Raw genomic sequence first — 15,354 nt, 5'->3', positions numbered from 1 at the left:
TTGGATGGATTTCACTTGATTAATGCCATTTTATTCAATCAATCAATCAATCAGGGATCCTAATCCTAATCCGAATGACCTGAGAATAAATCTGGTAAATTCGGTCCTGATCACTTTTCCAGTCTAAAATAATCCTTTTTTTTCTTCTTCTCCTTCCTCTGAGAAGCTCTTTCATGTTTCATTTAATAAACACTGCTATTCTGTTAATCCAGATTAACTGTAAATATATAAAGTGTACATCTAAAAAGTCACCAATCTAGAAGAGCTAGGGGTTTTCCACTAGTGTCTCTCTGTGAAGCCAATAACAAAGTCCAAGCAGTCTCTTTTAAGAAGTATATAAGCCTTTTTCTAAAGGTGTAGAACATTTGTAATATTTTCAGTGTAGGGTTATAATATTAATAGATAGATAGATAGATAGATAGATAGATAGATAGATAGATAGATAGATAGATAGATAGATAGATAGATAGATAGATAGATAGATAGATAGATAGATAAACATAGATATTCCAAAACAATGCGATTCAGTTGTATTTAGTATAATCAGTCAATTTTATTAACAATAAATGACATATGCAAACATATATACATCAGACACAGGGTTTTTTTAAGATCACACCTTTGTGTAAATGTATTGTGTGTGTGTGTGTGTGTGTGTGTGCACAGCTTGTACATAGTCACATTATATTCACGTTATCTACATTTTTAATGACCATAACCCTTCTTCCTGTCCTTATGCATTCCTGAATGACCACAAAGTCTCACTGCAGAGGAGAAAATCAGCATTAAACTAAAACACCAGAAATATTCATATACACCACAATCACGCTCAGGTTTTAAGGCATCCAGTCTGATTATTTTTAGAGTGTACACAATGCTGATTGAATCCACAGTAGAGGTGACTGACCACTGTGTTCCTCATGTCACTGTATCTGAAATACTGTCAGTGGATGAGTCGTTGGTGTATTAAAGGTGCAGTTTGTAAGAAGCAAATGTTTTCCTAGACCAAGCACAAATAATAAAGATATTTTAGAAACCCTGTTTCCAACAATGTGGATCTGACCACTGGATAGAAATGAGCTCCACCTCTAGTCATAACTTATCCTTTTCCCTAAAAGGCAACACAGGAGATTCATATGTAGATTCAACACAGTGATTTAAATGTCATCTGAGATGAAATCGAAGGCTTGCACCCTTGCACATAGCAGAGGTGCTAAAATTACAAACTGCTCCTTTAATAAGTGAATCTTTGATCATGTTCTTACCTGCACTACACCGCATACATGATGTTAACGTCACCATAAAAGGACAACCACTGATGCTAGCTTTCCAGAGATGATCCTCCTGTAACCTGTATTATGTTATATATATATATATATATATATATATATATATATATATATATATATATATATATATATATATATATATATATATATATATATATTGTCCAAAAACATGACTTTAAGAAAAATTTTTAGGTCAGAAAAGGACATAGTGATTAGGACACAAGCTCGAGTATCCTGGTTTATTTCAGAACAGCATTGTCTCAGCCCAGATTAAAGTCTTCTGGTTTCCATAATCAAAATATAGTGATCCAGATCATAGCCAAGATTGTACTGTGCACGTATTGAATCTGATTTTGTAATGCACAACATTTCAGAAGGAAGTGCAAAAGTGCAACGTTGTTCGACCTGATGTACGATCGACATTTCCAGTGTCCGGTCACTGCACTCCTCAGAGCACCATGGTGGCTATGTGGTGCACCAGCGGCACCGTCTGCGCCATGGAGGCCATCTGTGATGGAGAGGCAGGAGACGGCTGCCTGGTTTCTGTACTGGTGCCTGCTGGCCGGTGCCTGGCGCTTTTCTGGTGTGCGCGGAGTCCTGCCAGCTGTGAGTAGGCACTCTGACACACGTGGCACTTGTAGGGTCGCTCGCCCGTGTGCAGACGCACGTGGTTGCGCAGCGTGGACGACTGGCTGAAGCGCCGGTTGCAGAAGCGACATGCGAAGGGTTTGTCCAGTGTGTGGATGCGCATGTGAGAGCGCAGGTTGCTGCGTGAGTTGAAGCCACGGTGACAGATGACGCAGCGCATGCGACTGGACGCCGACGAGGACATGGAGGAAGAAGGGGAGGCTGAAGAATTGCTGTCGCTTGAGTGGGAATCATCTGAGAAGAGAGACGACAGGGTGAAATATTCTAGGTTTTGCTAACAAGAGTTAAGCTCTTAAGGGCATTTTGAGGGTTTCTGAAGGCCTTGGTGAACTCCGTTACAAAGCCTTCGACCCCCCAACTATAACTGTTCATTTTAATTTCTCTGTATAATATGTTTAATAGATCTAAATAATAATTCTGGACATTGAGAAGTTGTGTGTTGGAGCAGAAACTTTGGAAGGTAACATAAGGACTTTTTTCCTTATTTTGACATTATTTAATATCAACAAACATCAACCATTTTAATCAGTTCACTGTATGAGAGATTCATAAAGGGGGGAAATGGTGCAAAAAATATCCCAAAGAAATATACACATTTCGACAAAATAAGGAGCCATAAATTATATATTTTTTTATATTTTATGCTCCTTCTAAGTAAATAATAGTATTTTTTAGGGTACACAAAAATATTCCTTAATGTAATGCTGTAGGAAAATGATATACAGCTTTTTAAAATTCCTTAAAGCCATTTTTATACCATAATAGACTTAATAATCTTGTACTACCTCAAACTACCATCTTTCATATAGCCGTTACATTTGATCATATTTACATTTATTACACATGTATTTCCTTCTAACTAGAACACAAAACGGCATGTGGATTGATTTGATAAGAAGAAACATCCAAAACCAGAGCTCATAACTTTGTCTCTGAGACAAGATAGTGATGGTGTTCATCAGACCGCGATGTAATGTAATTTAAATGTTATACCAGAAGCCACCACTAGAGGGTGCATTTGCAAAGCGACTTCCACGATTAAGCTCTCTTTTTCCTGTATGTAATGAATCGATAATGAGTGCAATTCCTCTCATATCCCTGTTATTCAGCAATAAAGGAGTAATGGAGTGATAAGTGATCACACTTACCAGTCCTGTTTCTTTTCTGATGCTCATCCTCAATGCCCGGAACACCAGGAATTCCCAGAAAGGTGTTGTGTGAATTCCCATACCAAACCAGCAACTCCTGGTCAGGAGGAATAGTCTAAAACAACCACAATTCAAATAGTTCACTATCAAATGATAACAGTGTTAATTACATAGATTTCAATGCATTTGTCTTGAAGTTTAAAAATAAGACTAAGCAACAACTAAGCAGTGATTCTGGGATTTAAACTCACATCCTGTCAGTCATCAGCCCAATGCCTTAACCACTGAATCAATGCTGCTCTAGACAACCCAAGACAGGTGTCCCCTGAGCTAAACCGATAAAGATGAGTCTCTGACCTCTACGGCCTTGTAGAAGATGCTGCTGCCGATCTGCACCACCTCCAGGTTCTGCTCTTGCTCATTTCTTGCACACTTGATGTAGGTCATCCAGCTGCGTTGGTCCTCCTGACTCGCATCTATGAAGCAGCGCACCGTCCCGTCCTCGTTAAACACCTACAGAGGACAAACATGATGATGAATGGCACGCAAGGGACATTGAGTGATCCTCACACGTCTATATTTGAGACTCATTGGGGATTGATTCATTTGTTCATTGTATGTATGTAGGGAACCTACAGAAGCATCTCACCTCCCACATGAGGTTGTTATTCTTGTGGAGGTCCACGTGCTGAGGATAAAGGACACGGCCAGTGAACGGACCCATCTCAGTCCCGGCTTTGATCCACGTCTTGGAGAAAATACCCAGGCCTTCTCCAGGGATGGAGCTCTGAGCGATGATCACCTCACTGGGCAGCACCAAGCTGGACAACTTCTGGACCTCTAAAGGAGAAAAGAGCAAAAAGTGAACATTCATATACAACGAATATACAAAAAAATCAGTGTAAATAAGTGTAAATGAACATATTTTGTAGTTGTTCATGGGAAATAGACTACAAGAAATTACATAATAATAATAATAATAATAATAATAATAATAATAATAATAACAACATATATGATAGTATTCATTCTCCAATTCTTTAATAACCCAATTATTTATTTTCATTATCACACAAAACACTAGAATTGATTTGTTTTATATATATATATATATATATATATATATATATAGTTTATATAAATTTTACGTTCTAATATTCAACGTATATATATTCATAAGATAAATATTCATATTTATATAGCTAATATTCAAGTAATGTATCCAACAGATGCATTTCTAAAATATCAATATTTATTTCGTTTTTTCCCGTTCGACATTTTCTCACATTTAGTTAGAAAAGTGTAACTACGTCACGTGCAAAAAATCGATCAATCAATCAATAAATAAATAAATAAATAAAATGATAAAGCTCTTTCAGGGTTTTTTTTTGTACTTTTTTAAAAAGGAAAAAACAAATCGATAAAACAATAATAATAATAATAATAATAATAATAAAAATGTTTTTAGTCTACGGACACATCACAAACCAGTTTCGAAATTATTTCCTAATTTGTTTGTTTGTTTGTTTGTTTGTTTAACTAATTTTCTTTTTTTTCCGTGATTAATTGAATTAACGCAGATAATGCAGCTGAATGTCAGAGGGAGGGGAAAAAAAGAATCTCTGCACTTCAGCATTCGTTCAGGAGCTTTTCATTCACTTCATGTCACACTGGAAGAATTTTTATTCGTGACGCCGAAATAATAAAAAAGAGGTTAAACGCTCCTCTATTTACTCGAGGCCCAGCGATTTGTCATGGCTCACAGCGATATTCATTAGTTTTTCCTCTGCAGAAGCGGGGGGCTCGGCTAATTCCAAATTCATTATCCTTTTAAGAAACTTTTGTAGCCATAAATTTGCTGTGAATTGAACGAGAGCTTGTTTTAAAAGAGCCGCGAATTTCACAAACAAACCCCTGGAGGAAAAAAAAAGGCGATTAGACGGCTGACATGGTGTGAATGGCGATAGAAATGGCCTTCATGGTGCATTAGAGGAGGAACAGCCATCTTTTCAGGACACAGAAAGAAAGAAAAGAGAAAGAAAGAGAGAGAGAGAGAGAAAAAAGGAGCGATTAGCTGCCAACGCAGGAAAAGATTCCGGAGATTGATGAATGATTTTTTTGAGAAAAAAAAAAATCTGAAAAGAAAGGGAACTTCTTTTTCTCTCTCAGGTTTTTTTTCCAGTGGAAAGTTTCTCAGGTCAAAGCACAAAGTTAACCAAATGCATTTACTGCCTTTCTGCTTTGTGCGTAAAAAACGAATAAAAACGTGACTGAGGAGCTTGGGAAAGTTTTTGCAAAGGAGAATAAATTAGCGAGCACATGTGCAGGATCGACTCCTAAAGTATCCAGCTGCGCTTAAAGAAACGCTGCAGATGTTAATGAAGAGTTAATTGGCTGTACTTTATTATTATTATTTTTTAATCGAATCCATTTCTCATTTCATTTTCATTTGTATAGGATCCAGTTCACTCTTTCTTTCTTTCTTTCTTTCTTTCTTTCTTTATTTATTTATTTATTTATTTATTTATTTATTTATTTATTTATTTATTTATTTAAGTTAAGGCAGTGACGTGTACAATTTAGTTTTCTGTAAATAAATAAACAAATACATTTAAAAAATCACTTCACTTAAGCTGGAATAATTTCACGCGTCTTTCTTCGGTTAGGTTGGGCAATTATTCACGTTTTCACGTGACCTGTTGTGTTAATGCTGATGCAACACACAGCTCTATTAAAAAAAAGATCACAACTGGCTGTTTTTCAGTCCACAAATTCATAAAAATAATTAGGTATAATAAATAACGTTTTTTTTTTAAGGAAAAGATTTAAATTTTAGTTTAACAATAATAATAATAATAATAATAATAATACCAGTGTTATTAGTATCTAATAATTTTATTAATCAGATTAATGACATAATTATTAACGGGTAAACAAATTAAATGATTGTTTCAGCCTGCAAACATTTCCAAAGTTATAAAATGATCATGAGCAATAAAAAGCACATTTTTTTTAACGCAAATACGTGCTTGTCAGTCTAGATTAAAATAAATGATCCTTTCTTTTCTTAATTTTTTTTTAATAAAATCATTTTGATCCCTCTTGTTAGTCTTATTGCCCTAGTCTTTTTTGGAATAAAATTTTTGTTAACTTATTAAAATGTCGTGAAGGCTTTTACTTAATAGAGAAAGGAAAAGGGCTTTCTGATGGTTTTACTGAGCTTGTTTTTACATTTGAAGGCAAACTGGTTATTTTTTGTAAATGATTAAAGCATTGTGTATGAGTAGATTTCTTTAATTAAGCTTTAATTGTAACCTCTAAAAAAATGTCTTGGACATGATAGTGTAAAAGACTTTAATTGAAGTTGAAATCTTGTCCTAAAACATTGTTAATAAGATGTTCCAACAAGATGTCGGATGTCATCATCAGGAAGAGGAATGTGAAATAAAGAGGATGAGCTGAAATACCTCCGGAGAAGGACTGCGCCAGGACCTCAGCGGTGAACGCGGTTTTGCTGATGGGATGCTGCGGCTTGTCTTCAGAGACCTGATGAAGATGATGATGATGATGATGGGGGTGATAGTGATGAGGCTGTTCTCCCAACACGTTTCTCCATCTCCCGTACAGAAAGCTGTGCAGGACATCCGAGGTGATGATTTCACACAAAGACAGATTTGGAGACTTGAAGCCGGACTTCATCCTCAGCGCGTCGGCGGGGAAAACCGAACCCATGACATGAAAGAAGAGACCGGAGAGAGGAAAACACACACAAACACACACACACACACACGAGAGAGAGAGGATATTCCTTCTCAGCTCCAGAGTGTTGCCAGCAGGCTCTTATATGTGCGCGTCCTCTTTCTAATGAGCTCTTAATGTCCCTCCCTCCCTCTCTCATGGCTTTGCTCTCTTTAAGGGGGAAACTCTTCGTGTAGGTAGGCAGGGGACAACCCCCTGTTGAAGCGCGCGCGTGTGTGTGTGTATGTGTGTGCGCGCGCGCGCGCGCGTGTGTGTATGGTTGTGTGCGCGCATCTTTGCGTAAAAAAGACACAGATACAAAATGAAAGGTAGAGAAAGAGGAACTTTATTTGCCTGTGATTTGAAAGAAGTGCGTTAATCGCACTATATTGGTGACATTCGACACATTGAGAACAATTAGTTCTGTTAATTGTTTAATTGTACACTCTTAGAAAGAAATCTAGGTGGGTGTAATAAATATGTAAACCGAACAAGATTAAGATGACAGGTAACACATAAACCTGTTGTATATGGCTCTGTCAAGAAATCATTTAAAGTAAACGATTCAATACGAGTTCTTTCTTGGTACACTTTGAAAAATTGAAGGCACCAAATTTTACACTTTATATTGTTATTACGGTGATAAACAATCAATGTTACACGTGGGAATGCAGCGTACAAGTGGTGTATCTTCAGCCTTAAATGTTCCTCTGATTGTGTAACCTAAATAATTTCAACGTGTGTAACTGTAGAAATCGTAACGACAAAGAAAGTCGGGTTTTTATTCGCTATGAAAATTTTTCTGTACTGACGATTATTTAAATTGATCCAGGTTGCTTTGAACGAATTGCTCTTGTTGAAATAGTAGTAAGTAAATAAATAAATAAATAAATAAATAAATAAAATTTTTGTATTGGATTTTATTTCCGGAATAAAAATCTTATTTTAAATCCTCCCTTTTTTTCTTTTTCTTTTATTGTTTTATTAAACTGAACAAAATTATTATTCAGATTTCAGTTGGTGGTGATTGTTTGCTCGTGTGATGATTTTCCCAGACAATAATAACAATAATAATAATAATAATAATAATAATAATAATAATGAGCGTCAATTTTATTTGCAGGAACCAAAACGCGCATTTTCCTTTCTTAATAATCAAACACAGTAAGAAATAATACATCTCCTCAGTCCAGTCCTGAGAGTCTCTCCTACATATTTTCTCATGATTTTGGCATCTCGTGTCTTGTTTGCGTTTTTACATCCATAAAGAAAGAGCCGTGCGCTTTTATTGCATTGTTCCTTCTTTTCCAAAGCGCCTTTATTTCTTTATCTCTATCCTCCTATAAAAGGCGATTAATATTCATAGTGGTTCATATGAAGCCTTCAGCTTTTTTTTTGTCGAGCTTCTCTCTGTTTTTTTTCCTGGATGGAAAGAAGAGTGTTTTAAAGGAGAACTTTTTTTTTCGGTGAACATCTTTATCCCGTCCCTCTCTCCATTCACAGCGTGAAAAGTGGCGCAAATCAATCTTGCACGGTGTTTTCTTTTTTTTTTTTTTAATCAAGAAGATTTGACGCACTTGCCCTGGCATGTGAATAACTTAAAGCCGCGATCTGGACGCAAAGGGGCCGTGTCCGAAATCACGACGTGGTTACTATGTAGTGCACTTTTAAGGAGTTATAATATAACTGAACGACCATAGCAGAAACTATCCAATGCATTTAATGTAATTTAACAACGAGCAATGATAGATAGAGTAGAATAGAGTTATAACGCATGCATAGAAAAAAAAAAAATAGAGCATGAATAGAGTACAGCATGCGTAGAAATGACTGATTGCATGTCCAACATTACAGGACACTTTAAAGACTGAGTATTCACAGGAAAGAAAGTATTGTAATTTGGTAGAATTTGGCTTGGTCAGACATAACATTATGACCATATAATATAGTATTGTGTTCCCCACTGTTCCTTCCTTGGACCACTTTTGATAGATACTGACCACTGCAGACCAAGAACACCCCACAAGAGCTGCAGTTTTGGAGATGCTCTGATCCAGTGGTCTAGCCATCACAATTTGTCCCTTCATCAAACTCGCTCAAATCCTTACACTTGTCCATTTTTCTTGCTTCTAACATCAACTTTGAGGACAAAATGTTCACTTTCTGCCTAATATATCCCACCCACTAACAGGTGCCATGATGAGGAGATACTCAGTCTGATTCACTTCACCTCTCACTGCTCATAATGTTACACTGATGAAGTACACAGTGAAATGACACGAGGTTCCTCCAGGACCATGGTGCTACATAAAACTCAGAGCTACAGAAGACAATGCAGAACTAAGCACTAACATTAACCCAGTTCCACATTAAGTGCAAACAATGCAAGAGAGAAGACGGTACAATACACTGCAAGACTCTACACAACAATACAGTATTGTACAGAGAACAGAACAGCGCAGTCCAGTATACAGTTCCATAGAGGGCAAGTAAAGATGCTTCAGTTGTAAATAAATAAATAAACAAACAAATAAATAAATAAAGTAAGTAAGCAGCAGTTTGTAGAAGCAAGTGATTGCAGCATGAGTGCAGACATTTAATTAGTCTTTAAAGTGAAGTTTTTGAGGGAGAATCGATGGACTCAAATTATCTAGCTTAAACGTGATCCAGATTGTGTTCATGTGACAGAATTTGACTGCACTGTCACAGAATGATACATTTGCACAATTGCAATTACTGATAAATAAATAAATAAATAAATAAACCCACATGTTTTATGACTATGTGCAGACTTCATGACTGCTCTGGTGCACTATAGACTTTCAGCAGAAATAGTTCTTTTTAAGTAGCTGATTAAATAACTGATGCTTTCTAACTTCTCTTAAACTCTTTCTAATAAGGAATCATCTCTTTGTAAAGTTCTACATGGAACCTTTAAAACTTCCTCCTGAGGAACATCAGAAGATTATAAATTTAACTTAAGCGTTTTGAGTGAAACTGAGACTTCAATTCTAGTACTATATATTATGCTTGAAATAAAATACACTCTATTGCCAAAAGTTTTGGGACACCCCTCCAAATCATTGAGTTCAGGTGTTGTTTTTCAGAGGTTGGACTCGGCCCCTTAGTTCCAGTGAAAGGAACTCTTAATGCTTCAGCTTCATACCAAGACATTTTGGACAATTTCATGCTCTTTGTGGGAACAGTTTGGGGATGACCCCTTCCTGTTCCAACATGACTGCACACCAGTGACCAAAGCAAGGTCCATAAAGACATGGATGAGGGAGTTTGGTGTGGAGGAACTTGACTGTCCTGCACAGAGTCCTGACCTCAACCCCATAGAACACCTTTGGGATGAATTAAAGGTGAGACTACGAGCCAGACCTTCTCGTCCAACATCAGTGCCTGACCTCAAAAATTCGCTTTTAGAGGAACGGTCAAAAATAATCCATAAACACACTCCTAAACCTTGTGGAAAGCCTTCCCAGAAGAGTTGAAGCTGTTATAGCTGCAAAGGGCAGGACAACTCCATATTACATTCATGTGCATGGAAAGGGCAGACGTCCCAAAACTTTTGGCAATACAGTGTATCATAAAGCTGAGAGATTTTTAGAGTACACCGTCTGATATAAAGCTTCAGAGCTCTTCTTTATAAATAAAACCTACGTACTCTGTAGAATGTCTAAGTGTTCCTCTATGATTAAACAGTACCAGAAAAGAAAGTGGAACCTTTAAGGTGACATCTAGAAGCATTGTTAAGGGTCTTTACAGAGACATATGCAACAGGTTCTACAGTATAATGTGCTCTCAGGGTGCTATAAAGAACCATGTAGGGTTTCTTTTAATTTAGCTTGTTATAATATTATATTCCAAGAAGAAGAAGAAGAAGAAGAAGAAGAAGAAGAAGAAGAAATAGATAGTAAGATGTTAACCTTACAGTAAATTGATGATGATGATGATGAAATTATTACACTAGTAGTAGTAGTAATGATTTCTTTTAAATTAGCATAACTATTGCTTTCTTTACACTTACATTATTTAAAATAAATCTTTGCGTATATGGAAATTGTTCGTCACCTTGTAGGTGTAACATTACACCTAGACACTAAAGCTCATCTTTTCCATTCTCACTGTGTGTGTGTGTGTGTCATCTCCGAGCCTTCATCAGTGTCACTTTCTGACCACATCACCACACTACCGGCTAGGGAATTTTGGGTTGGTGGACTGTTTGTGTTGTTGAAAACCCTGGTAACACTGCTATAACTATTACACTCATACCAGCAACACACACACACACACACACACACACCACACACCTACCATGTCAGTGTCAGTACTGAGCAGAGAATGATCCACTAGATAAATAACGTGCTCAGCGACAGAGTGACAGGACAACAGAGTGACAGGACGACAGAGTGACAGGACGACAGAGTGACAGGATGACAGAGTGAGGCTGAAATGTTCGGAGCAACAGTTGGGCCTCTCGCTAGAGCTCAAGATCTTTGAGAGCTCATAAAATAACAAATTATTTTCATCCTGAATTTGCTCGTGTTATACAAAGGCTATCATTTAAGGCGTATAATTTGCTAGTGGTAAATCATTATCATTTTGTACACGGAAGCAGAGACCATCCTTTGGGAATTTTTTTTTTTTTAATGCCCATTAAAAAAGGATTAAGGTGGAAACACACACACCCCACACACACACACCACACACACACACACATGCTAAACACAGTGGAAGATCAGTACACTTCAAACACTGATTTACACGGGCTGATCATTATATTATATTGTTTCGATGAATTTAATTCAATGAAACAAACATGTTATTTATTCAGGATGGAAACACGGCTGCTGGGAATATGGCCAATCATCATCCAGGGAAAAAATTTTTAACAAGTAAGCACATTTCAAGAGAAAGATGTTGCGATCCCTAAAAATAAAAACTAAAAGTAAAAATCAGATGTATTATTATTATTATTATTATTATTATCATTGCTTTTGTTTTTTTCCTTTTATTTATTATATTTTTATTGTTTTATTTTTATTATTTTTTAAATCATGTTTACATATTTTATTATTAATTCTGCTGTTGTTTATTTTATTTATTTATGGTTTTGTCTTATTTATTTTATTATTGATGTTCTTGTTTATTTTATTTATGCATTTATTATTTATCTTGTTTACATATTTTATTGCTGTTGTTTTTGTTCAGTTAATTATTTAATTAATATTTTTGTTTGTTTATTATTTAATTATTTTATGTATGTATTTATTATATATTATTAATAATAATATATTCGCTGTTATATTTAGACCTGTTTTATTTTATTGTATTTATTTATTCTTACAGCATTAACTTGTATTCAGTTTACATGTATTTTCAGGATCTGGCAGAAAGCCCACTGTTTTTTTTTTTCCTCCTCCACTCCCCAAATGAGATTAAAGCAACTAAGACATGTTTCATTTCTCCATGGACTTATTTCAGAGAGGATGAAAAAAAACAAGAAGATGGAGAATGGAGGTATGAATGAGGGACCAGCTGCAGGCTGTCAGCAGGAGGGAGGATCTTCTCTGGCATGGAAGGCTCCTGCTGCGTCCAAATATCATCCTGAATGGAAAATGCCCAGAGAAGGTATTTGAATATCTTGAATATGGCAAATCCTCCACACAGTCTATCTATCTAGTGGGAGACATTCAGCCAACGTGGCAGCATGAAATCAATACAGTGATTTTAAGGAAAGCAATCCTGAAAAAAACAAAAAAAAACAAAAGCCGAAAAGACTCATCACAGAGTTGCATCCAATTAGGAATGAATGTTTTATTTTCCCCCTCCACTAAAGCTGCTGTTTACAATGCATGCGACCTGTTGCTCTTAAAGGAACAGTCCGGACTAAAACGAGACAAAGTCAATCAATCTAGTCGCGTCTGGAGTCTATCTAGTATCTAGCAGTGAGAATTTCACGTAAATGGTTTCATAAAATAACACAGTTCACTCTGGATATTACGTACAGTATGTTAGCACCTTAGGTGTGTGTGTGGAAACGATGGGACTGGTCAGATTTAAAAAGAAGGGTCATGTTGATCGACCCCATGTTCTCAAGCAAACAGGCATGCTACAAGCAACCCTTTATTTCGTGTCCAAATAATTTGGGATTTTTACCATTTCATGTAAGTTTGTTTGAGGTTTAAATGTATTTTTCACCGACCCATGTTTTCATATCTAGCTGCGGATCGTCATGTGTGATTACTCTTCTGTTGTTTTGCTGGTTCAAATAAATTTGATCGTTCCTCAAATCAAGCTCAGAGTATTAGTGTGTTATGATTACGGCGTAAAGTTTGTCCTAGCTTTGCTACCAAACGAATGCACTGTGAAACATTTCGCCCCCGGATTGGACTGGAGCTGCGGATGAACGTGTCAGCGAGAGAAAAATGGGTTCTTCATGTGCCATATGATCTCAATCATAGAGAACACAAGACGGAGCCCATGTTTCCCATCAACGTTTTTTAAAGAAACATTTCCTGCCATCGTTCCAACACTACAGGCTACAGAAAGTGCAGACGTCTACCAGCATTTACACACACACAGACAGAAAGAGAGAGAGAGAGCGAGAGAGAGAGACATGGAGCAAGAGAGAGAGATAGACAGAGATAGGGAGCGAGAGAGAGACAGAGTGATGAAAGAGAGAGTAAGAGAGATGGAGAAAGAGAGGGAAAGAGATGGAGAAGACAGTCGAAGCCGAAAAGCAGCTCTTGAACATTTTTTGGATAATCAACATTAAGGTGAAACTTTCTGCAGAACACATTCCCTCTTCTGTGAGCGTCCGTGTTTAAAGAAACTGGATCTGTAGAGTTCACACTTTCAGAGATGGCCCGCTGTCAGGATTTCAGTTTCCACACACATCACTCTCACTTATTGCCAGCGTTTCCACATTTCTGCTCTCCAATAACAGGCTCTCACTGCTCTCCACGGCTTTAATGATCATCAACGAGAACGGAGCGTCTGGAGTCCCCGAGGAACATCGTGAGAAACACCGCCTCAGGCAGAACACCATCGGGTCTGCCTCATTTCCCAGCCTCGCTGCCACTCCGCCTCTCATCTTTAATAACTAGCGTGAACTTTAACTGCTTTTTTTCTCCCCCTTCACAGACATCTAGTCGATATTTCATGAGGATTCACGTTTCAGAAATGAGCAGATGTGTGTATCCGAGGTCCGAGCAGAGAAGAACAGACGAGCGTAAATCCTGCTTTCTTTCCGTTTAAAGGCCAGGAACCGAAAGTTGAGAGGTACTTGCTTAGATCACATTTTGATATGAAAATAATTGGACAATCTTTAAAACTTGTGTCTAAGGCTGGATGTGTTTCTTTAAAGGAAGACCGAAAACGAAATGAAGGAGGAAAAAAAAAAACAAAAAAAAAAAACAACCCTCTGGTGAAGACTAATTCTGAGATTTTGAGTGTCTAGAACTAAGGAGACTACGAATAAACACCAACAAGCGACATCTCCACCTTTTTCCTCCAGAGTTTCCACAATTTGTACCTGTAAAGAAAAAAATTCTCATTGGTTCCTGAATTTTCTGTAAAACTCTACGGCATGACGTCAATTAATTCCACCACACACACACAGCGCTCGATTCTGATTGGTCAGACAACGTGGGTAAATTTTGAGGTCATTAACGCAAATCGGCAGCTTAGATCGACATGCCAGATCGAATACGAGTTTCTTCAGTAACAATTCAACAATTTTCATACAGAAAGGTTTACACAAAGTTTGCAGTAGAGAGAAACCAAATGAGGTGATGACAGTTTAGAGCTGCTGTAGGAGAAGTGAGAACAGGAACTCACAGGTTTACAATCTATAACCAAATGAGCTGTAATTGTTAATCCATGATAAATTGTATTCATTGACAAACTGATGTAGTGTAAGAGGAATTTAAAAAGACGTGCTATTATAGGAAAACTTGTTACTCCACGAGCTTCTGATAACACGACATTCCCAAGTGGTTTTTACTTTACATACAGCGGAACCAAGGCATAGGAACTGCATCGGTTCGGGAGGAGAGCTCTTAAGGCGGTTAAATTTGTATTGTGAGACGAATTTTCCCATAGGAAATAACAAATGCAGATAATCCGTTCCAGCCGCCCAAAAATATGACCGATACGAAGCGCATATAAACTGTATGGCTGCTTACAAAGAACTGACCCAAGCCAAGCATTCCACGTCACAGGAAGTCGACATGGCCGCCAAGCTTGGGCTAAAAATGGGCGGAACAGACCGCCCACTCAACAAAACACCCGAAAAATCACCTAGCTTTTGAACGCATTCAGAAGACAATGTTGGTCTCGTGGGTTGACTCTTTAGAAACGGCTTTCTCTGACCGAAAAAACATTCGTAAACTCGCTTGGCTTGGTGCTCCAAAGACGCGAACAAGTTGTGAACATGGTTCGGTTCCTTCATATGCTGATGCTAATTTCAATGCTTAAGGCGAAAGTTCCTAAGAGAGGACCATTCCTATACCGAGGTTCCA

The 15,354-nt window shown here is 37.3% G+C and overlaps 1 protein-coding gene across 1 annotated transcript; it reads right to left on the bottom strand.

Moving 5' to 3' along the window:
• Positions 1-1,487: 1,487 nt before the first annotated feature.
• Positions 1,488-6,957, bottom strand: LOC131348624 (PR domain zinc finger protein 12-like). The gene is made up of 5 exons (XM_058383743.1): positions 6,553-6,957; positions 3,735-3,925; positions 3,443-3,598; positions 3,086-3,200; positions 1,488-2,171 (listed from the first exon to the last, which is right to left on the bottom strand). The coding sequence occupies exons 1-5, from the start codon at positions 6,815-6,817 to the stop codon at positions 1,738-1,740; spliced, it is 1,161 nt and encodes a 386-aa protein (XP_058239726.1). The 5' UTR covers positions 6,818-6,957; the 3' UTR covers positions 1,488-1,737.
• Between the last annotated feature and the right edge of the window lie 8,397 nt (positions 6,958-15,354).

The sequence above is a fragment of the Hemibagrus wyckioides genome, linkage group LG28 (assembly GCF_019097595.1).
Source record: "Hemibagrus wyckioides isolate EC202008001 linkage group LG28, SWU_Hwy_1.0, whole genome shotgun sequence".
Lineage (NCBI taxonomy): Eukaryota > Metazoa > Chordata > Actinopteri > Siluriformes > Bagridae > Hemibagrus > Hemibagrus wyckioides.
The sequence above is the reverse complement of the archived record's forward strand: the minus strand, read 5'-3'. Positions and strand labels throughout refer to the sequence as shown.

Bases quoted from the DNA above. Each gene is read 5' to 3' on its own strand.
- LOC131348624 (XM_058383743.1), bottom strand. From the start codon at position 6,817: ATGGGTTCGGTTTTCCCCGCCGACGCGCTGAGGATGAAGTCCGGCTTC. The intron at 3,926-6,552 runs GTATTTCAGCTC...TTTCTCCTTTAG, and splicing joins GGCGCAGTCCTTCTCCGGAG to AGGTCCAGAAGTTGTCCAGC. The intron at 3,599-3,734 runs GTGAGATGCTTC...TGTCCTCTGTAG, and splicing joins ATAACAACCTCATGTGGGAG to GTGTTTAACGAGGACGGGAC.